General features: G+C 32.6%; 3 protein-coding genes and 1 long non-coding RNA gene across 9 annotated transcripts; 1 reads left to right on the top strand and 3 right to left on the bottom strand.

Annotated features, from left to right (window-relative positions):
• On the bottom strand, positions 17-798 carry LOC109360150. The gene has a single exon (XM_019604880.1). The coding sequence runs from the start codon at positions 742-744 to the stop codon at positions 112-114; it is 633 nt and encodes a 210-aa protein (XP_019460425.1). The 5' UTR covers positions 745-798; the 3' UTR covers positions 17-111.
• Positions 1,669-5,652, bottom strand: LOC109360456 (probable inactive receptor kinase At5g58300). Of its 4 annotated transcripts, XM_019605373.1 has the most exons (5): positions 5,462-5,652; positions 5,400-5,423; positions 3,069-4,431; positions 2,187-2,565; positions 1,669-2,058 (listed from the first exon to the last, which is right to left on the bottom strand). In XM_019605373.1, the coding sequence occupies exons 3-5, from the start codon at positions 4,354-4,356 to the stop codon at positions 1,815-1,817; spliced, it is 1,911 nt and encodes a 636-aa protein (XP_019460918.1). In that variant the 5' UTR covers positions 4,357-4,431; positions 5,400-5,423; positions 5,462-5,652; the 3' UTR covers positions 1,669-1,814. The 4 variants fall into 4 exon arrangements, with proteins under 4 accessions (XP_019460918.1, XP_019460917.1, XP_019460919.1 ...); XM_019605372.1 differs by lacking the exon at positions 5,400-5,423 and having other exon boundaries at positions 3,069-4,429; positions 5,424-5,652; XM_019605374.1 differs by lacking the exons at positions 5,400-5,423; positions 5,462-5,652 and adding an exon at positions 4,752-5,274 and having other exon boundaries at positions 3,069-4,429.
• On the bottom strand, positions 7,286-9,240 carry LOC109360459. Its single transcript, XR_002109171.1, has 3 exons — positions 8,984-9,240; positions 8,603-8,702; positions 7,286-7,871 (listed from the first exon to the last, which is right to left on the bottom strand). It is a non-coding gene; the product is annotated as an uncharacterized LOC109360459 (long non-coding RNA).
• On the top strand, positions 13,251-18,575 carry LOC109360458 (RING finger and transmembrane domain-containing protein 1-like). Of its 3 annotated transcripts, none has more exons than XM_019605378.1 (9): positions 13,251-14,099; positions 14,928-15,004; positions 15,132-15,297; positions 16,253-16,341; positions 16,428-16,592; positions 16,682-16,759; positions 17,732-17,835; positions 18,254-18,358; positions 18,435-18,575. In XM_019605378.1, coding segments are annotated over exons 1-9 (1,539 nt in total). In that variant the 5' UTR covers positions 13,251-13,345; the 3' UTR covers positions 18,436-18,575. The 3 variants fall into 3 exon arrangements, with proteins under 3 accessions (XP_019460923.1, XP_019460922.1, XP_019460921.1); XM_019605377.1 differs by having other exon boundaries at positions 18,254-18,365; XM_019605376.1 differs by having other exon boundaries at positions 13,252-14,099; positions 18,254-18,575.

Genomic DNA, 24,683 nt, shown 5'->3' with positions numbered 1-24,683 from the left:
ATAGACAAAAGACTAATTATTTCAAGATCATTTTTGGCTTCAAATTCTTAATTCAATACAATACTTGATTGCTTACATTTAAATTACATGGATTAACAAACATTACAGACATTAGGCAGACATGAACCCCATGCCGCGCCTTGAAGTAGGAAAGACAAGAAACAAACTGCTGCAAACTATTCCAACCATCAATGGAAAACTGTCCCTAACCTGTTCCATGTCCTTTTCATGCCCCGGAAACAAACAACTAGTAACTCTATGATCCGAAAAAGCAATGGCCACAAACACCAACATTGACATAATTGCATGCACAAAGTCTGTGAAGCCAACCTTGAACCTCTCATCCTTTGGAACTTCAACAGTTAGTCCTGGTTTGAACACAGACAACCCTTTTGGGGTCACAAAACCGTAGTAAACGTTCCCATCCGCGCCTTGAAAGCTATCAGTGAAGTGAAAGAAGAAGCATGAGAGTGAACCTAAGGCTAATAGGAGGTTGATCATGATGGTTTGGACATGAGTGCATTGGCCATCTTTGTATATGGATGGAAGTACCATTTCAAATGTGAGGAGTGTTCCTGTGGGAAGGAAGTTTCCTAGCATTGAAGTCTTGGATAGAGTTTTTTGGACACCTTTTGCCATCATAGAACCCCGCTTACGGCCAGGCTCCGGCGCAGCCATGCCATCCCCTGGTGGTGGAGTTGCATTGTAAACTCTGATTCCAATTTGTTGTTCACTTTTATCCATTGCAGCCTTTAAAAGAAGTTGGTTGAATGAAACTGTCCACTGCTTTTCAGGGGCTATATATAGTGGCATGAAATTACAATAATTTGCAATTTAAATTTTGTAGTAGGCAGTTATTGGCAGTTAACTATAACCCTAGTTAGTTAACTGATACATAGGATGGGTATGTATATTACATGTATGCAATTCATCACTTTTAACTTTATTCACAAACCGGTTGTACGTGCTGAAATGCGTTACGTAAATGAGAGAATTATGTAAATATCAATATAAATTTTATTTATTTAGAAAATATTTTTTCCCAACTAAACCAATATTTATTTTCAAAATATTAAAATAATTATTGACACAATCATTTTTAAAATACTTGAGTTTCTTCCTACTAAAAAAGCAATGCTTCTGTGTAGGTTCTCAGGTGTATAAACAAAAATAAAAGTTGAGTGCAAACAGGCTTAAATGTTAATACACCTGAAAATGGGACTCTTTCTTGATATAAAAATACTATGTATATATAGCACCAGAGTAATGTCAATGAACTGCATAATAAGCATATATTTATTATTTTAAATTATATTTTGAATGGTGAATATACTGCATGTATAGGATCTACCATGAACCTAAATCTATATTGTTTTTATATTGTTTTGTGAGTTGTACCAATGAGTTCAAGATTAGAAATGGGTGAAACAGATCCTCCCAACTTTATAAATTTATGGTCTATTTACCTTTAGAGTTTTAATTACTTTTATTGATTTAGTTCCTTCTTTTCTTTTTTGGTTCTATAAATTTAGGCAGGGATCCTTAATCTTGTGAGTAGAGTAAAACTCAAATGAAGTTCTTCTCAAGATCCAAAACTATACAAGTATAGAAGTGAAAGTGATGTAAAACTTGATATTTGATATGCAAATATAATTTCCCAAATGAAACTTGCATGGTAAACATTGACTTTAAAACATTAGTATTCTAACAACAAAACATGCTCATTACTTGAGGACAGAATACAAGAAAAACTAACATGCATTGCACATACATTTTCACAGAGAAGATTAAAATTTTGAATTGCACAACAAGAATCATGGTGTTTGTACATTAGATTCAGACTCGGACGAAGTACGGTTCTTCAACTCGGGCTGCCTAATTTCCTCTATAGTTCTAACAGCTTCTTCCATTGTAGGCCTATTATCTGCCACCTTTGCCACACAAGCAAGGGCAATCTGAAGCATCTGCACCATCTCGTCTTCATTATATTGCCCTCTTAGCAACTCCTCATCAAAAACTTCGGCTGTCCATTCCTCGCGAACCACAGACCTTACCCACCTTTAGGGACAGATCGAAAAACATCGAAGGGAGTCGTTAGATATATAAAAACACATGCTGCATATGTAGTACAAATTTTTGGTAAAATATATTAGATATATTTAGTTAATTTTACAATGTAATGCTACCTTGGAAGATCAACCATGTCATTGTCATATGCAGGATATCCCAATGGAGTCTTTCCTGTAAGCATTTCAAGAAGGATCACCCCAAAGCTGTATACATCTGACTTATGAGTGATCTTCTTGGGCTCGGTTACTTCAGGAGCGCGATAACCATTGGCTCTTGACAATGTTGTTGGTGGAGTGTTCATTAGAGGAGTTAGTCCTACATCAGTGATGCAACAATCATGTTCTTCGGTTATGAGAACATTGGATGACTTGATGTTGCCATGAGTGAACTTTGGACCACCCTCTGAATGGATGAAGGCAATTCCCTTTGCAGCTCCAATTGCAATCTTAATCCTTGAATCCCAGTTTAATGGAATTCTTCCTGCACCCCTGTTCCCTATTGTTTGGGAAGCATATATAAGAATGAAGCACAGATATAGATTTATTACAATTGAGTATTGACTATAGACTATAGTATATACATAAATACATGTGACAATAAGTTACATAAATTATTTATTGCTAATGAAATCTGATGCAGTTGAAGAATGATGAACAAAGGAAAACAGATTTTGACCACTCTTGACTAATCCATGAATTACTGATAAACAATTATTCATTGGTGGAGACCTAAGTTGATATTTCCAAATTAAATCATGATGCAATAATAAAATATGGTATTTTTTTTAACAAGCTGACAACAATTTTTCCATGACAATATTGCAGTTCAGTCAACACTTCTGCACTTGGTTACTAACTAATATCAAGTAACTAAATAAATCTAATATTGCAGTTTCAGAATGGACAAAAACAAGCATATTTTGTCTATTCTCTTCACTAATGAGTTTAGTGCATGGACTAATGAAGCAAAATGGGACAATGAATCAATGTAAAACATACCATGCAACATGTTAAACAAGCTTCCTCCTACCATGTAGTTGTAAACTACAAGTTTCTCATCTTTGGAATAGTAATAAGCTCTAAGAGGCATAACATTAGGGTGCCTTCCAATTCTTTCCACAATCTCCATCTGCTGCTCAAACTCCTTCTTTCCAACCACAACTTCCCTCATCCTTTTAACAACCACTGTTGTTCCCTCCTCCAAAGAAGCCTTGTATGTTGTTCCATAGCTCCCTTTTCCGAGAACTTCAGCCGAAGCCTTTAACAAATCTTCAAGGTCAAAGCTATATGAACAACCTTCAAAGAAGAACAACTTGTTCTTCTCAGCAGCTTGCACACCACTCCCAAAACTCTTTGAAACCTCATTCTTTCCAGCACAAGAAGCTTTCCCTTTTAGTATACCACTTCTTTTGTTGTTTTTCCTCTTCAAACAGCATATAGAAACAATTAAAGCTAAGAAAGAGAAGAAGGCAAATCCTCCAATTACTAGAGAAAGTATAGAAGCTAGGCCAAAGCTTTTCTTAGAAGTGGTAGCCTTTTTATTTTGAGTAGTATCCGGAGAGAGTGGTTGATGAACAGGAGAAGGAGATGGAGGAGGAGTGATTGCATTTGCGTGACACTCATCGAGAGGTGATCCACATAAGAGAGAGTTCCCAACAAAAGAAGTATTCGGGAACTTACTGATGGAAGTTGGAATTGAGCCATTTAAGTTATTATAGCTCAAATTCAAAGATTTGAGCCTTGGAAGGTTGAATTCAGGAATAGCTCCCGAGATGGCGTTGTTTTGGAGATACAACCGAGTGAGTCTTCTCAAGTTCTGAAGTGTAGGTGGAATACTACCAGTGAAGGAGTTAAAGGAAATATCCAATGCAATAAGTTTAGGGGAGACATAAGAAGGGATTGGACCTGAGAAGTTATTGTACTGAAGGAATACATATTGGAGTGAAGGAATGGAGAGAACATCAGAAGGAAGATTTCCTCTAAGGCCATTGTAATGAAGGCTAAGGATTCTAAGTGAATCTAGTTTTCCTATGCTGTTATCCGGAATCGAGCCTTTGAGTCCAATACCTGGAAGATGGATACCAATGACACTTGTTCCATTTGAATTGCAAATAACACCAACCCATGAAGTGCAAATTGGAGTTGTATCATTCCAGTTTAACCTTGGAGCATGTCGAACTTTAGATGAAAACTCAAGGAGTGCTTGTTTGTCAGAACTCAAGTCAGCTATAATCAAGCCAAAGAATCTTAGAAGAACAAATGCAAGAACAGAAAATTGGAACTTCATGGATGCTTGTTTGGTGTGAAATTGAGGCAAGTGGTAATTCTAAGTTTTGACCTTATTTGTTCTTCATATTTTCCTGGATTGACATTGGAAAACTATGCCAAATTGTTAGCTGATCATATACATCACAAGGAAGAACATGTTCAAAATAAAAAGATAACTACTTCTTTGTTAAGAACTTTGGGGGTAAGCATGAAATTAATCTAAAAACTGTGATGTGGAATTTAGAAAGTGACACAACTCAAACATATAAGATAGTATATTTGATTAGATTACAGACTCTACTTAGAAATTGTGCAGAAAAATTTTCAAATAATTTAAACTAACTCCATTCTATCACCTATTGCACCTTAACAAATAACCAGAAAGAACATTTAGCTATTGTTACACATGCTTACTTTTAAGCAGATTGTGAAGTTGGGAAAGGGACACCGTTCTTTCGGAGTCATCACTGAGACAAGTACATTATTTCAATACTTGATGTGTCATTCCAACTCTTTCAATCAAAAAGAAAAAGAGAAAAGTTTGGCTTGCCTGTGAACTTTAGTTAATGGGGGACTAAAGTGCACCTTTTATTGAGGATAAAGAACTTCCCACTATACTAAAGAACAATAAAGAAATTCTCACATATATTATACCATAAAAATTGGCTCTTGTGTGTATGAAAAACCAGCAAAGAAATGACAAGGAGAAAAGAAAAAGCTAATGTTTGATTCTCTTTCATGCTTTATAAAGATAAAGATAAAGCATTCTTGCTAAAAGTATGGTGCAGTACACTCTCCTAATTTGAAATGATACTGTAATCATTAGTGTTCATTCCTAGTTTTTACCACCTCACCTGGTCAGTGTTCATTCATCATTGAAGTGCTGAAAATTATGTCATAGGAACCAGATTCAGACATGTTGGAACATAGGATAATTAAAAGGGATGCACATGAGTCAAGTTATTCACTAAAGCAACTCAAAGCTAGCATAATATTACACATACACCAATACATGTTTATTAAGACATTCTTACTACACATGTAAGTATTAAAATTTGGATTTTAGAGGGAATTGAAAGATATTACCTTTGTATGAAATTCTGCTTCAGAACTCCCAACAACACATCATAGATTGAACCATTACTTCACTATCCATTGATTGAGGATCAGATCATGAAATGGAGTGCAATAGGACTTCACTTTTTAAGCATGCATCATATGAATTATGATATCAAATTATGGAATAAATAAAGAGGTTAGCACTGTTGAAGTCGGTGGCATTAGAGTGAGCATTATTATGAATTACAATACCCCTTAAGAAGAAACCTTACCCATGTCAAAAAAATATAATTAACTGGGTTACATCATAGTCAAGTGAATAAATGTGAACAACTATCAATGGCAAACAAAAAATTACATTAATGTCACATAGTACCATATTTTTATGTCACATAAGATACCACTTAGGGGCACAATCGTGTGCAAGTAAAATGAATCTGATTTCTTCTCTTGAGTGTTGATGGAAGAACCAAACACCATTTTCCTACATAACTACATTGACAGCAATAATGAGGGTGGTTAAACCAACAAAACATTATGTCTAACTAACAAGTATCATTACATAAATGTTCACCTGTTCTTGCTGAAAATAGGTAACATATAAGGAAAAAGATGTTTGAAATGGAGGAGTGCTATACAGATGAGAATTTGATAGCATGTCTTTAAGATTACTTACTATTGTAGGACCATATAGGTGTTAGCTATCTGTGATATTTGCATTCAGTAATACATGTATTTAAAGGTTTAACTCTTATTAAACCAAAAAAAAGAAATGACATTTAAAATCAAAACTCAGTCAGAGACAACCAGATTTTTCCAAACATGATCCCTTTGTCTTAAAGACAGGATTATTTTGACCTTTAATAGTTTCAGGTGAAGTAAGGTAATTAGTTAATATAATTAGTACTATTAATTTGTTAATGGTTAGTTGTATTTTTCTAACATTACCCTCCACTATTGTGACTCATCTTCTATTCACCCAATTGATACTTTTGTGGACTTCGTTTTTCTCCATTCAATTAATAAGGATAGCTTTATATAAAAAATATATACTTAATGTACTCAAAATAATGAAAAATATTCTTATAAAAAATTCTCAAAAACACCTTATAAAATAACGAATGGGGTATTTGATACTGTAGCACTCTAGCTAAAGTGCTAAACACTTTACCGTGTGCAAAGCTTTAACCAAATGCTAGAAATTTTAGATCTTATATTATTTTTCATTTGTGAACGATAACGTTGATTGAATAGCAAGTGCTCATTTATTATGATCCAAAATATATGTAAATAATTAAAGAAGTTGGAGTGAATTATCACCCCAAAAAATATACATTAAATTAATTTAATTTATTAATTCAATAATACCGTATAAAGCCGTGGAGATTCAAGTACCTTGTAACCGTATAAAGCCGTGGAGATTCAAGTACCCTAGTCCATGTCTCAAGCCAACCTTCATTTTATAACTTTTTGCTTTTAAAATTTTCCTTTTATCGATGTGTCAATATATGATTGATTTGGAACAAGAAATGAGACAGGTAATCCCCATCCGTCAAAAGTATGGAATAGTCATATCGATGATAGAATCCATTACAGAAGAAGCCACTTTTATTAGTTACAGTTACTGCTCTAACATAGGAAGACAAAAATATGGACTGGATGTAAATCTTATCTTTTGAGTTGTGAGTAGTGAATTTGTAATTTGCTGCCTCTGTATGAGATTTTGTCACTGTCCAAGGAATGTGGGTTAAACTGGTAGAATTGCATGGTTTATAGTGTTTTGGGTTTCTTTGAAAGCTTACATGGTTCTCAAGTTGGAGTTATAGATCCTATGTCCTCTTAAGAGGTTTAATTTGTAAAAAACATCAAAAAACAAAGAGGGTGAGTCATTTGGTTAGAAAAACACAACAGTTGCTCTTAATGTATTTGTGTTACTCGGTTCCCATTATAAGTGAAAAAATACAAGCCAGGTTGAGTTCAGTTTCCCACTTCAATGCACTAAAGTTAACTACACTCAGCGTGGATCCAAATTTTTTTTTATCACAACTCACTTCAAAATAATGCGGCAGAAAAAATAACAAATTTAGTACTGGAAAACTCGGATCCCAAGTATACAGCTAACTCTGATCCAAAGTATACAACTAACTCTGATTCGACGTATAAAACTATTTTAGATGAAAGACAGCTTATGCAGAAGCAGTTGCACTGTCCAAGAATGCTCTTCCTGGTTGAAGATTAGCCAATGGTCCATGACACCCAAGAAACTGCAAAACACATGAAATTGCATGTTAAAAAGTCATTTGCATACCCGAACAATAACTAAATAAATGCAGCAATTGAATAAACAGGACAATATTCACTCAAAAGCATACTACAATGTATTCCCAGCTATTTAGAAACTTTAACTTGGCATTCACAGCACCAGGCATAAACCTGTTCTCTGATGTGTACTTCAGGTAATCAGCACGGCTACACCTGATGAATCCCCGGAAAATTTAGTAACAAGAGTTAAACCAAACACAGCAAAGATACCGCACATTGCACCCAGGAAATGACCGAACATCAAACTTGTCCACATATCATTGAGATTCAAAAAAGATGAATGCTAGATATTGATTGCTTAATACAAACTTCATTTTTTTTTCCGGACTGGGGACCAGCTAAGTACGGTAACCAGCAAAACATAGTCAGGTTTGCTAAACATGGGACATAGAGAATAAAAAAAGACTTGGTACTTATATATGGGTTATACAGGCAAGCCCAAACATGTGAAGTCTGATCTGCAAAGCGGTGCCCAATATTTATTTTGCACATTTGGATATGGCAAATGATGATACTAAGTCTATCACAGAGCCTCAGTAACAGTGCAGTAAAACACAGCCGATATATAATATACTTATATGGTGTTGTTTATAATTGAAATAGAGTGATTATGTAAAAGACTTGGTAATTATATATGGGTTAAACAGGCAGCCCAAACATGTGAAGTCTGATCTGCAAAGCGATGCCCAATATATATTTTGCACATTTGGTTATGGCAACTGATGATACTCAGTCCATCACAGAGCCTCAGTAATAGTGCAGTAAAACACAGCCAATGTATAATACTTATATGGTGATGTTTATAATTGAAATAGAGCAATTGTGTAAAATTTAAGTATTCAAGCCCAAATGCATAGGTAGCTTCAAATAGAACATATACATACCAATTCCGGCTAATATTGGGATCAGAAACACCGCGACAAAACCAATATTAGGATGTGGTTTGTTCTTTATTTGTTATTTGTTAATAACACCTTGCCGATCCTAAATCAAACACAATTAATTATTAGCAGCACACCAACATGACAGATAGAAAATTCATTACAAAAAAGACAAAATAATGCTGATTTTTCAGTGGGATTGTAATTTGAGATAGAACAGTATATATTTAACAAGCAATGTTCTTCATTTAAGATTGTGTACAAATAAAATATTGAGCACAAAAAATAGTGAGTAGGTTACATGAACAAAAGAATATTGGAAAATCTAAGTGCTAAAGCATATGTTAACATAAAAACAAAAAAACGCATAAAACACAAACTAACCTAGCCTCCAAAACCATTGGCATATTCAGATCCAAACGAAAACGAATTTAGATAGCAAATATGAGATTGAAAGAAAAATCTAAACTTGAGGGAAATGGGTCGATGTTTACTCCTCTCCATGGCTGCGTATCTGTGTAGTGTGTACAACAACAAACCCTAATAAGAGTGTTCTATATAGACGCTGCAATTTAGGGTTTACCTGAATTTGCTCAATTTAGGGTTTAGCTGAACTTGCTAAGAATCCTGGGCTTTTGATTTGGGCCAGATCACCATCGAAGGTTGAGGCTCAATGGAAAACAAGCCTCAACACGGCCCATTGGGCCTGATATTAGTTGGTGCCAGTCCATGTATTTAAGCTTAAATGATGATTTTAAAATGATAATGTTTTGTACAGGTTTATAGTAATGAGTTATTTTGGGAGTTAGATCTTTTGTTCACACTTTGTATCATTTTATATATTATTTATTTTTCATTAGTCGGAAAAGTAAAACATGAATTAAATATAAATTAAGTTTATATTTTATAACCAATGAGAATAAAAAAATACATAGAATGATACACATCTTGTAATAAAAGATGTGCTCCCCTTAATTTGTGTTTGGTTAAAATTATAGGGAAGGCTTATTTGTCAAATAATACATGTTATTTGAAGTTTGATGCTTTTTTAAAAGCTTTCCAAAACTTTAAAATATTGTAAAATGTGACTTTTAATCAAAATATAAGGTAATTTTTTCAAGGCAAAAATATTAAACAAACTGGCCCTCAATTAGTTATGTGATTGAAAATGCAAGCCTGGAAATCTATCATATTGCTTGCCTCAAGGCAAGTGTTATTTCTTGTTGGTTGTTTTGCAACTCCTACTTTTTTTATCAAAAAAATTGGATAGTGACATAGTGTGGTGAGATTGATATGAATGTAGCAGCAATTCATGTAAAAAAGTTAGTGCTAAAGTTAGGAGCATTAAATATTCTTGAATAGTCTTTAAAAAATAATATTGGATACTGTTTCCTAACTTTTAATTGTTAAGAGCTATCATTTTGTTACACCATTCCTTGAGATCAAGAAAATCAAGAGATCCTTCATTCTTTTTAAAAGATTATAACAAGCTAATTTGTAACTAATATGTTGCTCCTCAATTATCATTAATCACATGTATGAGTTTAAATTTGATTCTTATCTTGTTGACAACTTATCACTAGCTTGCACTTGCAATTTTCAGTAATAATATAGCACTCATGCATTCTTATTCCATTTTCCCTTTTATGTTCTACTTCCATGCATATCAACAAGGTCTTGAAATTCAAATCAATTGTTTTCTCTTATCTATTTTTTGTTCACAAAAGTAACTTTCTCCCTGTAGATGTAATTATATTATCATGAAAGAATCACATGTGCCCTTCAATGCTTTGTTTCCTTTTATGAGTCTGATAAGAATGGGTAAGGGATACAAAAATATAGATTGCTTTATTTTATTTTACTATTTAAGTTTGTATTGGGATGTATATATTACTGATTAATAACAAGTAAATATTAAGAACAAACATAAAATAGTAAAATTACTGCCAAAATGATTACAAAAATGAATATCTTAGTCACTATTTATGTGATTTTCACGTTCAAACAAATATTATTTGTAACTTAATTTTACCAATAAGGTGTTGATTTACTCAAGTAAGACTTTACTATATCCTTGTGATGACTATAAGGTTAAGAGTTTGATTCTTGTGAACAACACTTATTGGGAGGGGTAATCACACAACCCGAAAGAGATTAATTTACCCAAAAAAAGTTGTATTTTCAAGGTATGTACTATCAGTGTAAAGATTTATATACATATACTTCATCATCCACATTCGTTTAGATTTTTTTTTTGAAAAGTCAATAACAATTAAATATTAATGGTAGATGATGCAGTGATAAAATATAAAACTCATACATTATTACATCTTTTTCTCTATATCGATTTTGTGTTTCAAAATATATTTCTAGCACTGAAATCATATATGTATATACGCTTATTGAGGGCTAAAAGTAGAAAAAGTTAAACCATGATTCACAACTAATGAAATATAGTGATCCATTTTTTGTAATGGAAGATGATGGATCTATGTTGTTCAAAGGTTGAGGGGGAAGAAAAGAATGTGATAATGTCCATTATGGCGTGTCTTTATCGTACACCTCAGGATTGGACATCAATTATTTCAGTTATTAAGAATTGTGTCATAATTTGTTTATCCAAGGAAAGGATATTCGTATTCTGGTCCTAAATATCACCTATCATGAGTACGTGGCCGATTTACCAACTCCAATTAATATGGGTTGTTGTCTTGTTAGGTGTGGTATACATTATGTTCGATTGGGATCACATGTTTCCAATAATTTTTTATTCTCTATCTCAAATAAATCATATATTAATATGTAAATAAAAAAATAAAAAATATAAAGTAGTAAAATAGAATACTCTAATTAATTTGGGACGTAGAATAAGACATTATTTGAAACATGTGATCTCCATCCTCGTTATGCTCACACAAACAAAGAGTTTCAAACTATACACTGTTTTTTCAAAACAAATACTAGTTTCTAGGTGTTAACTTCATTTTTTACTTACACCCACTTCCTTAATTATAATTGAGTATAATATGACAGTGTAAAGATTTATATAAAGTTAAAATATCTTTGTCATTTATCTGGATTACTTTTATTAAATAGTTAATAATTATTAAATATGAATGATATAGTAATAATGTATAAAACTGATATAATTTTTTTCAAAATAGTATTCTTGCAATTAAGAGCGAACCATGATAACAAGGTGTCACATTAATATAAAAATTTAAAATTTATGGTGAAGAAGATAAAATTGACCAACATTAAAAATATGATTAATTAAATTGATGTTATTGGGAGTACTCCCATAATTTGTGTTACTACAAATATCATAAATTATGATTGAGTCAAAAAAATATTTAATAATTAAAACTTTAACTTAAATATATTTTTTACAACCAATCACAGACTTATGGTATATAGAAGGATACTCATTATGGTACAAGAGATATATACCATTCTTCAAATCAAATTAAAACCTAAAAAATAATAGTTTACACATTAAATGATTAAATTATCCACATATCTTATATCTTATGAGTTAAGACTCATAGATAAACTAAATCTCGTTTGTGGGATCAATGATGAAACAAAGCAAAACGACAATATTAATTTGATTTAGCTCACGCCTATCAATTTTAGTGGAATTAAACAAATAACCCTTCCCGTTTTTGTCATTACAAAACTAATCATTACTTTCTACATATGTTATACTAATTACCCCTCATGAGATATAAATGTAATATTTTAAACAAATAATGTGTGATGATTGTAATTAATTTAAACAAAATATGATATTGTGAAACAAATTCAAATAGTATAAGAAACAACACGTCTTCGTTATTTTTGTTTCGTTACAAGACATTACAAGAGTCATTAAATAGCATCTCGTTAGATGTATTTTGTAATGAACCAAAAATAATAAAGATATAATAATTGTTATACTATTTGACTGTGTCTACATAATATATTATATTTTATTCAACTTAATTACATCTATTGTCCATTTAAAATATTACATTTATATTTCCTACTGATGTAAATAGTATATTGTATGTACAAAATCAAGGGTGATTTGTGTAATGATAAAAATAGGAAAAATAATATATCCTCCTACTACATCATCATACCACTAACAAATAACACATGCTACAATAAGATACTTTATTTACCAATGATTTATTTATAAGTGTCATGTGTCATTTTTTATAGGTAAAATGATTAATAGAATAATATAACAATGCTCTAAAAATAGACATGAAGTTATGAACGATTTGCATAATTTTACTCATGTAAGATTAATAATCAATAAATTAGTTAAAAAAGAAAAGACTTTGACTTTTCTCCTATTCCTTTCTTCACCTCCACCATCATCATTCATTATCATCATCCTCATTTTCTGCCACCGTTCCTGCTTTTGCACTAAAACCCTTTTCAATTTTCTGTCCTTTTCTTTCTCTTCATCCCCTTTACAATTTTTTTATATGATCTCTCAGGTAATAATCTAATGCACCCTTCTTCTCTTTTTCATTCAACGCCTTCCCTTTTTCCATTTCCTCTTCTTTTTGACCCTCTCACCTTCTTCTCTCGCAATTAGCCTAACTCTTCTTTCCGGATACAAAAAAAAACATTTTTTTCGGGGTAAAAATCGTTTATTTAATTTATGTGATCGAACCCAAAATTAGAAAAGAAGAAAAAAGAGGAAAGATCAATAAATTGAAGATTAGGGTTTTTTTCATTTTGTGAAAAAAGATGGAAACTTTGGATAATAATTCAAACCAATATGCTACCATTTCTTCTAATTCATCATCAACATCATCTTCTGGAGGTTTGAATAGTAATGATAACAATGCTAACAGTAATAGCAGTGCTGGCACTGTAACCTGGTATGGTATGAATTTTCCCTCTGTGAGAACCTTGCGTTCTCCACTTTCCTATTTGTTGGAGCGCTCTGGAATCCTAACCTCAGGCCCTGAGCCCGAGGCAGCGATTGTCAACAATGGAGTTACCGGTTCGGAGTTACGGTCTCAGCTTCAAACTCAATCACTTAATGGTGGTGGTGGTGCTGCTGCTGCTGATATTGAAACACTCTGCACCAATAGTACTGGTGAAGTTGCAATAAGGATCATTGGAGCTGGAGAGAATGATCACAATGTTGTAGGGTCTAGTTCTCTTACGTCGTCGTCTTGGAATCCGCGTGGAGAAGTTGGTTATGGTGATATGATGAGTGATAGAGATGGAAGGCCTGGATTGGTTGATGATGGTGGTGGTGATGATCATGGCGAAATTGCGAATGGTGAGAGGGTTCATCGGGTGTCTTCGTCTTCGTCATTGGCTGGTAATGGACAAGTTGGTGGGGATGCTGCTGGGAATGGCGTAGAAAGTAATGGTAGGGAGTCGTCATCCTACCAGAGGTTTGATATTCAGCAGATTGCGAAGTGGATTGAACAGATTCTGCCTTTTTCGCTCTTGTTATTCGTTGTTTTCATCCGTCAGCATTTGCAAGGTATAACCACTGCTGTTTCTGATTGACAATATTATGTCCATGATGGCTATTTTGGCTTCAAAAGTTCCTCCTAGGGTACTAATGAAATCATAGGCATTGTGTGTTTCTCTTTGTTTACTTTTTATTTGCTTTTAGTACATTAATTGACAAAATATTGGGAGAATTGTTTCTGATGTAAGTATAGGTTAGACTTTGATGATATGACCATACCAAGCACATAGCTAATTTGTTTAGGGTGTGCTTTTCTTCAGGACATTCTTCACAGTTTTGCATTCATATTACTTAGTTGCCTGTTTTTTTAGAGCCCGGGTTGTTTGTTGTTAAGGAATGTGCTTGGTTGAATAATGGTATGGAGAAGAGAGGAGTAATGAAAACTTTGGAATTCAATCCTTTTTTAATTCATTTTGGTGTTGCTACCTTGCTAAGTGTTATCCACTAACACCAAATTAACAACCAAACAATTCTGCTGTGGCTGATAATACTGCCTGTTTTCCATGAGGGAAGGCGTAGAAGAAAAGATTATCTCATAGTTTGTTTAGTATCACCAATCACGTGGATTGTGCTCTTCTTTTGTAGCATCCCACATTTGTAAGAAAGTTGCAGCTTTGCTAATTGTAAGGAAGGTAAGTACATGGAAGGGTTAACAAAACAATGATTCCTATCTGCCGTGTGAGTTGTGATTGTGTCTTTTATTTTTTCCAACTGTTTCCTCCCTTTTGAGAAGGTGCATGATGAAATGCTTCTCACACATAGTTGCAGTGTCCTCTTAATTTTTGCTTTTGATTCTTTCCGTATTAATCGGTGATATTCATTTCCAAGAGCTTGCAGGTTTCTTTGTCACAATTTGGATATCAGCTGTGATGTTCAAGTCAAATGAAATTGTTAAAAGGCAGACAGCATTAAAGGTGTTACCCTGATTTGGCTAATCTGTTAAACTTCCATTCCTAAATCAAGTTTCTAATCTGTAACCCTCTCCCATTCATACTGAAAAAATGAGAGACTCAAAACAAGTTTTAATATTTTATTTTGCAGGGAGATAGGAGAGTATCTATTCTTGTTGGCATCTCAATTGCCTTCATGCTTCATGTGATGTGCATTTACTGGTGGTATCGAAATGATGATCTTTTATGCCCACTGGTCATGATTCCTCCAAAAGCAACACCATTCTGGCATTCAATATTCATCATTTTGGTTAATGGTATGCAGTTATTTTGTGCATGGATGATCATCATCATTTATTATATTGTCATAACGGATTTAAACTTATCTTTTGTTTGCTATACTTTACATGTGACTGCAGTACATGATCAAGATATAAAGAACCTTATAAATATATTATGCAGTCTAGGTCAATCGCCAAGTGCTTGATTTGTTGACAAAAGGGGTTTTAAAGTTTCAGCACTATGTTGCAGCTGTTTGCTTGATCACCAATGATGAAATTGAAGCCTTACTTTTTTTTTGGTTCATAACCCATCACCGTTTTGAAACTTTCTATCATTTGAAACATTTATAATGTCTAGATGGGTTAACAGTGAAACAGATTCTTTATATTTAATTGTCAGGCTAGAACTCAGGATATTGAATTAAAATTGCTTCTGGATAAAGGCAATAGATAGTTTCTGCTGCATGATATCAGCTGACATTGCTTGATTGCTTGTGTTATCCACACGTCAGTACAAGCAAGGAAAAAGTGGGTGTTGTCAGAAATTTTGTTGTAGATCCAGAATTGCAGTAGGGATCTTAAGATCTAAACTATCAAGTTCTTGTCTACCCACTTCCTGCTCAGCTTATAAACCATAGAAATAAGTGCTTCTATCACCATCGAGTCTTCCAGCATGTGAACAATCGAATTCGTTACAGTGTTCCATAAAATACTCAATGTTTACCCAAACTGGCTGTTAACTTTATTTTTTTGGTAGTTTTTAATATGTTTTGGAGACAGTTTTTAATGCCTGCTTATTTGCTTTAGCATTTGTTTGACACTGATAATGAGTAGTATCTTTCTGAATCTCTTTTAATCTATGTCAATATGCTTTTTTTCGTCCTAGTTGATTGGTTGTTTGTGTCACATCTTGACCCATCCCCTTATATTCTACATTTGTGGCCATTTTAATTTTTGTTGCCATTAATGGTCATGATATATATTGAATCAGATACATTGGTGCGGCAAGCTGCAATGGCTTTCAAGTGTTTTCTGCTTATATATTACAAAAATGGCAGAGGTCATAACTTCCGTCGGCAGGTGATTAGTATCTTCCATATACATCAAGCACGTAATTTTCAAGTATCATTTATTGCTACAGCATCTGAAATTTTCTAACGTTTTAGGCTCAAATGTTGACTCTGGTTGAGTACACGCTACTGTTGTATCGTGCCTTGTTGCCAACTCCAGTTTGGTACCGTTTTTTCCTGAACAAGGATTATGGCAGTCTCTTTTCGTCACTGATCACTGGGTTGTATTTAACTTTCAAGCTAACATCTGTTGTTGAGAAGGTATATTTTCGTCCTTTATAATTAGTCTTCCTAGTTATTTATTTAAAGATATTTTTATGACAACTTCGGCCTTCTATGTCCCCTGTTAGGTTAAATGTTTTTTTTCTGCTGTGAAAGCGTTATCAAGAAAGGATGTTAACTATGGGGTTTGTGCCACAATGGAACAGGTAATATTCCAGTATAGTAAAAAATTATCATTGTGCATCAAAATAAATACATTTGTAAATAACACTTATCTTTGCTTTGTGACAATGTTTTGGTTAATGTGATGTTATGTTGTTTTGAAAGATGCTGTTTTTTTATAATGCATATCTATCTATAAAATATACTGCGGTTGGGCATGTAAGAGAAGGGTGTGTAGTTAATTATTCTCGTCCAAGAATACATTTCGTCAATCTGAGAATAAAGCATTGGTAGCTTGTTCTATTTGTCCCCCTTATTTCCTTGGAAATTTTAGAAAGCGTTCTAAATCCTGAAAGATAGCAAGGGAATGAAGGACACAAGATCTTTTGTGAATGCTATTATCTGTTTATAGCTTTTTCTTCCACTATGGCACTATCCACAACCATTATTGTTCTTCCAGACTTCCACTATATTTATACATGGCTGAATTATGCAAGTGGTGATTTGGTCCCTGAAAATATATTGAATTTTGATTTTAGTCCCCATAATTTTTTTGGGTTTTGGTCCTTATATATCAAAATTTTGGTTTTGGTCCTTATATATCAAAATTTTGGTTTTGGTCCTTAGATATCAAAATTTTGGTTTTAGTCCCTAGTGAAGTTAGGATGTGGCTAACACCAAATGTGACACATGTCACATTAATGGGTGACGTGACCAATTGTGATATTGACACATCATTGTGTTTCGTCATGAACGAAAACAAAAAATCAATTAAATTAGGGACTAAGAGTTAAGGAAAGAGATTTGAGAGACCAAAGTTACATATATTTGTAGGGACTAAAAACAATTATGGAAATGGGAGTTATTTCCCACTAACCTTTTCCAGCTAGTGGGAAAAGGCTTTGTTGATATAAACGACTTAAATAATTTAAAGATGAAAAACTATGCAAAAGCTAATATGTTCTTTGAAGATTTTCATTGGGCAATCCTTATGATTCTAAATTATTGAAATGCAGGTTAATGCTGCTGGTGATCTATGTGCTATATGCCAGGAGAAGATGCATGCCCCCATCTTGTTGCACTGTAAACACATTTTCTGCGAAGAGTGTGTATCAGAATGGTGAGTTCATAATTCTATTCCTGTTTTAGAACTTTTAATCATATACTGTCATTTTTTTTTATATGCATTCTGAAAGCCAATAGATAATCGTTTAGGTTAGAGTAGAAATCAACTGAGTGTTTCCCGTAAGTTCTGACTACTAATTTTCAAGAATCCCTTGTACGTATATAGAATTCTCGAGAATGTCTTGATTCTGGTTAATGGTTTGCATTTCTCTTTCACTTGAGAAAGGATATATATGTGATTTTTAAAAATGTATAATAACTTTCCATGGAATGATTCATGAATTATGTGTTTTTACAACTTTGAACAGTTGGAACCCTGGTTTGGTACACCTTAAATACTTATTGCATTGTTAAATTTAACAATTATATGGAATATAATAATACTTATCCCCTATACTTTTTTTGCCTTTCAGGTTTGAGAGAGAAAGGACTTGTCCACTTTGTAGAGCATTGGTAAGACCTGCTGATCTGAAAACCTTTGGAGATGGATCTACAAGTCTACTATTTCAGTTGTTTTAAACTCATGTTCTTTGGGTTGGATCATACTTCTGTAACTGAAAAGTATCATTTTTAGTACTCTCTGATTTGGTAAAGATTTTTCATCAACCCATTCCTAAGAAATGAGTTTGAAGGAAAAGCACACATTTTCTTGTAATGATGTCACATGTACAAACCTGATATTTATTCCTCATGTGTTAGGCAAATATGGTGAACACAAATTTGTTCATATTATTACATCATTTTGCTACTCATCTCCCTCACCCGTTTCCACCTTCCATCACTACTTTTTTGAGTATTTATATGTAACGTGCTTTATGCTATAATATATCAACTATTCTTGAATTTGCAAGTGCTGAAATTGCTACTTATTACTGCAATAAATTTTGATTTGGGTGCTTTTTTAGTTTTTACACACATATACTTTTTGTTTTAATTGAAATATAGGAGATGATAAACTAGTGGGAAGAGGCAAAATTTTCATTATAAAATTTATTTGTCTTCTACCTAATTTTGTGTCCACTTAGTCATTTAATTAGGACATTAATAGTAATACGTTGTTTTCAAAAATGAATGTCACTGCTTCTATCTGGTGTAGTGGCATAAACTGTTGACTATGATGGTGTTTGACTTATTTCCAGTTTATTCGAGACTATAAAATAATCATTTTCATAAATGTTTGGGTAAGATTGTAAAAATAACTTACTTTGTCTCATAAGCTCAAGGAAAATAGGTTATTGAAATAAGCTTATGGTGGAGCTCTTACAGCTTATACATTACATTCCCACAAAATATACTTTGGTTCACAAGTTTTCTGAGTTGAATCTCTCACTTCATGGCATGTACGTAATATACGAGAACAATCCTTAAAAACTAAATATACCATCCCTTAGATTGTTAAATCACCTTAACAACTTCCCAAAATTGCTTAAGTCATATAATATTCCAAAATTGTTTTTTAAATAATTGGAGAGGACTAAAATGATGCATCATGAAGCACATATCTTATGTGGTCTGGGTGCAGCTCCCCACTATAGGCTATTGTAACGTGGAAGCCCTTCTTTCTCATATCTTACAATCACTGTAACTTCAAATCATGTTTTGTTATTATGTCTTTTGTGGTGCGTGTTGACTCATATAATAATCTGCATCATCACCCTTTTCGATTCCCAACTATTTCTTTTCTTTGTTTCTGTTCCTAGTTCAATTCTTCCAACAGTTTTTACATTCCATTCCAACGGGGAATGAAGAATGAGAGTGTGGTGCACAATGCACATTTGTTAATGATGAAAGGTGAGTGTAAGTTTTATGATGGGGAATAAGACTTGGAAGATTGCCAAGTTCAATATTCCATGAGTGATATTTCCATGCAAACCAGCTAAGGAAACACATCGTAGAACAGCACTCAAATGATTTAAGAGCACTATGCCACATATATATCATCACGCATTGGTTAATGGGAGTGATTAGCTTACCAAAAAACCCTATAAAAATACTACAATTAATAGACAACAAAATTGCCTTTATATATGTTAAAAATCATGACATAAACATGACTCCTTTGTCAACTATACTAATAGTTCTCCCGTCCATATTTTTTAACTTTAATTATATGCAGGCCAACTATACCTATATTGGTGAGCATACATAGGACACACCTAATAGATGATGTTTGTCTCTCATTCTTTTTTTTAAGTGTTGATCAAGTCAATTTTTAAGTTCTTAGATCCAAACAAATTCAATTATGTACGAATTTAAGTAGAACATACTGGGATAAGATTCATAAGAATGAGCACGGGTTCATGGAAGACAAAACTAACGATCCTAAAATTATAAATATGATCATTAAAACAAGAATGACAAGCCTTTTTTTTTAATGTTGAGCAACTACACGAAGATCAACATCATTTTATATAAGAAAATACATGTGAGCGTCCATAACATATAATATGAGAGAGAATAAATTCTCTTAAAAGAAAGTAATACGAAGAAAAATAGTAAGAGCAAAGGATCTAGAATCCAATGCTATATATGTTGACATTCTAGTTGAGAAATATGAGATGAAAAAAAAACAGACATAAGAAAAAAGTTATTTATATTAAGAAATTGTGATTTAATTGAGAGCCGTTGAAATTAATTCATTAACTTATCGAGAATGACGTTAAGTTGTCGGAGATAATTACAAACTTCACTGTTATTGGTACTTTTTTGGTTGAAGCATAATTGACTTGCTGCAAGATTCCTTGGTTCACAAAGTACACAAACTAAATATGTGGCCTCACACTTGCTTCAATTGAAAAAGCATAAATTTATGCTAGATACTACCATGCAAATAAAATGTGAATAAAGCATTGGATGATCTAACACTAAAACGTGAAGAGTTACAATGTGTTTGAATTGATTAATTTAGTCGTAAGGATTAGTTTATAAGTTCGATTTTAGGAGCAATAAAATATACATGTGAAATAACTTTTGACAAAATTTTAAATAGTAATTCACTTTTAGATATATTTTTCTATTCAATCTCAAAAGACGTGTTGAAAGATGTTTACTCGACCCAAAAAATTCAATGTTCTAACATTTTTTAAAGAGAATGTTCTACCATTGTTGGCTGGACGAATTGCAAAAAATATTATTTGTTGTTGTTCTACTAATTTTTTAGGATTTTTTTTTTCTTTTATTTATAGGATTTTTTAATGTTTGATGTACATTAATTGTTATTGTTATTAAAATATTCTAAGATTGTAATATTACTAATTAATTGAGAGAAAAAAGAAAATAAATAAATATATCAATGAAGCACAATTTTGAAAATCATGAACAATAAATAAATATATCATATTTTTTGATTCAGGTGTAATATCTGAAAATGATGTTTATAAAGATAAGTGGGGATGATATCAATTTTGCTCCTTAAAATCCGCCTAGTTAATAGAATTGTGAGACATAAACTATAGTCATTGAATTCAAACACGTGAAATGTGTTCTCTTCCAGCTCGCCATGAAAAAAATACTCCATCAGATTCTATTTATAAGTAATGTTCTAAAACATTATTTGGTCCTTGTTTTATACTTTTAATGAGCAATTTATTTATTTTTCTAATATGACTCTATTAATGTTGTTTAATTAATGTAGTGAGTTATAAAATATATTGAGAATGATTAGAGCGTGATAATGGAATTAATCGGAAAATATACGAATAATTAATGTCTCAAAAAGTAAAAATTGTAAAAATATAAATGTCGTAATTTTGTTTTTAAAATCAAGAAAATATCAAATTTTAATGGATTTTTTTTAGTTGTAATAGCATCACTTATTCTCCTCCTCCTGGCCTATGAGTCAAGATCTAACTTCTTTCGAATGTGTACCTATCTCTACCAACTAATGTCGTTTGTAAAAATAAATTTTCTAATATTTTTATCTACTTGATAAACCTATGAGACTTTACAATACTATATCAAATTCTTATTAATACTTTAACTTGTTATTAAGGATATGTAATAAGAATATTTCTGTGAAATTATTTTTTTCTATATTTAGCCACTCTTTATTTATTACCTGCAAGTCCTTTTTCGTCTTGACAGTTCTCACCATTTCTTTATAACTCTCCTTGCCTTCCTCATGTTCAGCGCAGGTATCAATAATAACATACCAAATTTAGGGTTTCTGGCAGTCGCAGCATCTGCTTTCTGAACTTTAAGTCTAGACTTTGTTTTACCATATCTTTTCTCTTCTACCATCACAATCCTATGATATTTGATTTGTCTATTTTTCTTCATCTTCTTCACTAGCCCTAGCTACCTCAGCTCTCAAAACTTAGGGTTTCCACAGCTTAGTGGTGAGATGTGTGCTAGCTACAAGCAAATTTTTTTCTAGGTGTTGGATTTGTAGTATATCTAAATAAGTTATGTTCGTAATTTTTTATTAAATTATTTTCAGGTGAAAACCAAACTGGTTATATATATATATATTATACCTTTTGAGTAAATTAAATATAAACTTGCATGGCAATTAGGACATAGTATATATCTTCCCTTTCTTGGTAGCTTCTTTAATTTGATATGAATCTGGTTTTGGACGCAGCTTGTTTAATTTCCTTCTCCCCCTTTGCATATCCTCTCTCTTATTTGCTTGTTTGAAGTTTTTACCCTTGTGTGGAAGTTTGGGCCTTGGATGCCCTTTTCAGGTTAATTATTTCTATTTATTTTCATATTAAATATTATAAGTAGCTAATGAGTTGAATTTGCTATAGCATTGGGTTTGTGTTCAGATCAGGATGAGACGATTCTAACTTTTGATTACTCTATTTTCTCATCTGGCTTGCGTTTACTGATTTATTTGACAAAATTATAAAATATGCTTACAAATTCCCTCATTCTTATACTTTGATTTGAAGTCAATTATCGCCCCTTTTGCAAATTCAAAACCCTTAATTAATTTGATGTAGCACTAATTACCCCCACTTCATCATAGTTTTTGTACTAAGTGTTTTCTCTCTTCAAAGATGGATTAATTTGTTGTAGTTATCTTTCTTTTTTCTAATGTTTAATTTGTTCTAGTTATCTCAATAATTTGTTAGGACAATGCAAGAACTTTACTTTTCATTATTACAGGAACTAATTTAGTTAGGACAGACAATATTGCATCATGTAGCCTAGTGAATCGGGCAGTGTTTGCTTTTGAGGATAGAATTAACTATGATAATGTCCCTAATAAACTTTGTTTACCTTGGTTTTTATTAAAATTTCATTACCTTACAAAAATTAGTTAGTCTCAAAATCTTCTTGGTGATATATATATAACACTTTCTCAATTTATTCATCACTGCCTTGTGTAAGGAAGTGGAAATGTATGCATGACATTTTTTATGACAAAAATGTATGTGAGTTGAGTAGTAGAGCTTAGTAGGATTAGGGTAAACGTCATGCTTACAAAGTCGCCTCTCGATTTTCATACCAATAATATCCTCATATCTGATGAGAGACTCAAAGTAACATTCTTATAGAGTAAGTCAAATTCATAACGGTTGGACGACCTATATCGATTACATTACTCCACTATACATGGAGCTAGCTCACATTGAGGGGGGAAAGAGAGTGAAGGAGCTTCCATCAGCCCACTCATGGATATGAGAAAAGAGTAGGGTTACTAAATTAAGTGCTGACTTATTCACACATTAATTAATTGTGTGAATGAAGAGGGAGATGCATTAATTTTGTACCCCTCTTTCTCAGTGCCTTGGACTGAAGGGAGCTCCTTCCTTCTGTTGCCTCCATTTGTAACCATGTTTGAAAACAGCTTTATCCAAGTCAAAGCCTCATTTGTACATGCTTGGCTCAAAAATGTGCAGCCCAGTACACTGATACTGTAGCTGATGTCACACATATTGTAAGTATTAATTCTTTTACCACAATTACCCTAGATACAGCAAACATCTGAAATAGTTACATATTAGAATTTAATAGCTTAGTGACCCACTTGGTACTTTTTTACTTGCCAGAGAAATCATGAGTTCCAAGACATTGATATTATGATATAGATCTTTATATATAATACACACATGCAAGCAGTTCACACATGTATCTGTCTGTAAGACATAGTTATTCTTGATAAAATTTTAAATGATTTATACATCAGATATTTTTCTGAAAGCAGATTAATACTGAGCCTACTTTCCTTTCAGGTTGAATACAGGTTTCTCCTCTCTTTATCCATTTGGCCATACTTTTTCTATACAACACTAACTCACAGGACTAGCTAGTTGCAAATTTCCAATTTGTAATTTTTTATGTTAGCTATTCTTTTCCATGCTAAATGAAGTGCCACTACATTTTTTTAACTAGCTAGTATTTTTTTATAAGACTGTTTATTAACTAACTCTTCAAATCATACTTGCGGGTTGGGAATTTGTAATCAATTATATGCTAAAATATTATCAAGAAGATTACAAGGGGTCTTTTGAAGAAAACTACAAGGGGTACTCCACAAAAAGGTCAGACCCAATCTAATAAATTAAGATTCATACAGTCAAGTGAGCTAATACACTAATGTGAAGAAGAAAAGGAAGAGTGGCTCACCTACTTTGGCAGGAAACCAGGACCTTATTTTGATCCAGTCCATTTTTATGTGTTCACAGAGTCCATTTTTAAACACATAATACTATTTCTGATGATAAAATATATATTATAAAGATAGGGGAATGTTAAAAGATGGAAAATGTTTAAAGAAGAGAAAGTAAAAAAAAGTTATCTTAAAAGTTAATGTTTTAATATATTGAGAAATGTTGAACTTAGTTTTCCAATATTAATATATACTTGTTTAGATCCATAAACATAATATCATTA

Source organism: Lupinus angustifolius, chromosome LG11, assembly GCF_001865875.1.
Source record: "Lupinus angustifolius cultivar Tanjil chromosome LG11, LupAngTanjil_v1.0, whole genome shotgun sequence".
In the NCBI taxonomy this organism is placed as follows: Eukaryota; Viridiplantae; Streptophyta; class Magnoliopsida; order Fabales; family Fabaceae; genus Lupinus; species Lupinus angustifolius.
The sequence above is the reverse complement of the archived record's forward strand: the minus strand, read 5'-3'. Positions and strand labels throughout refer to the sequence as shown.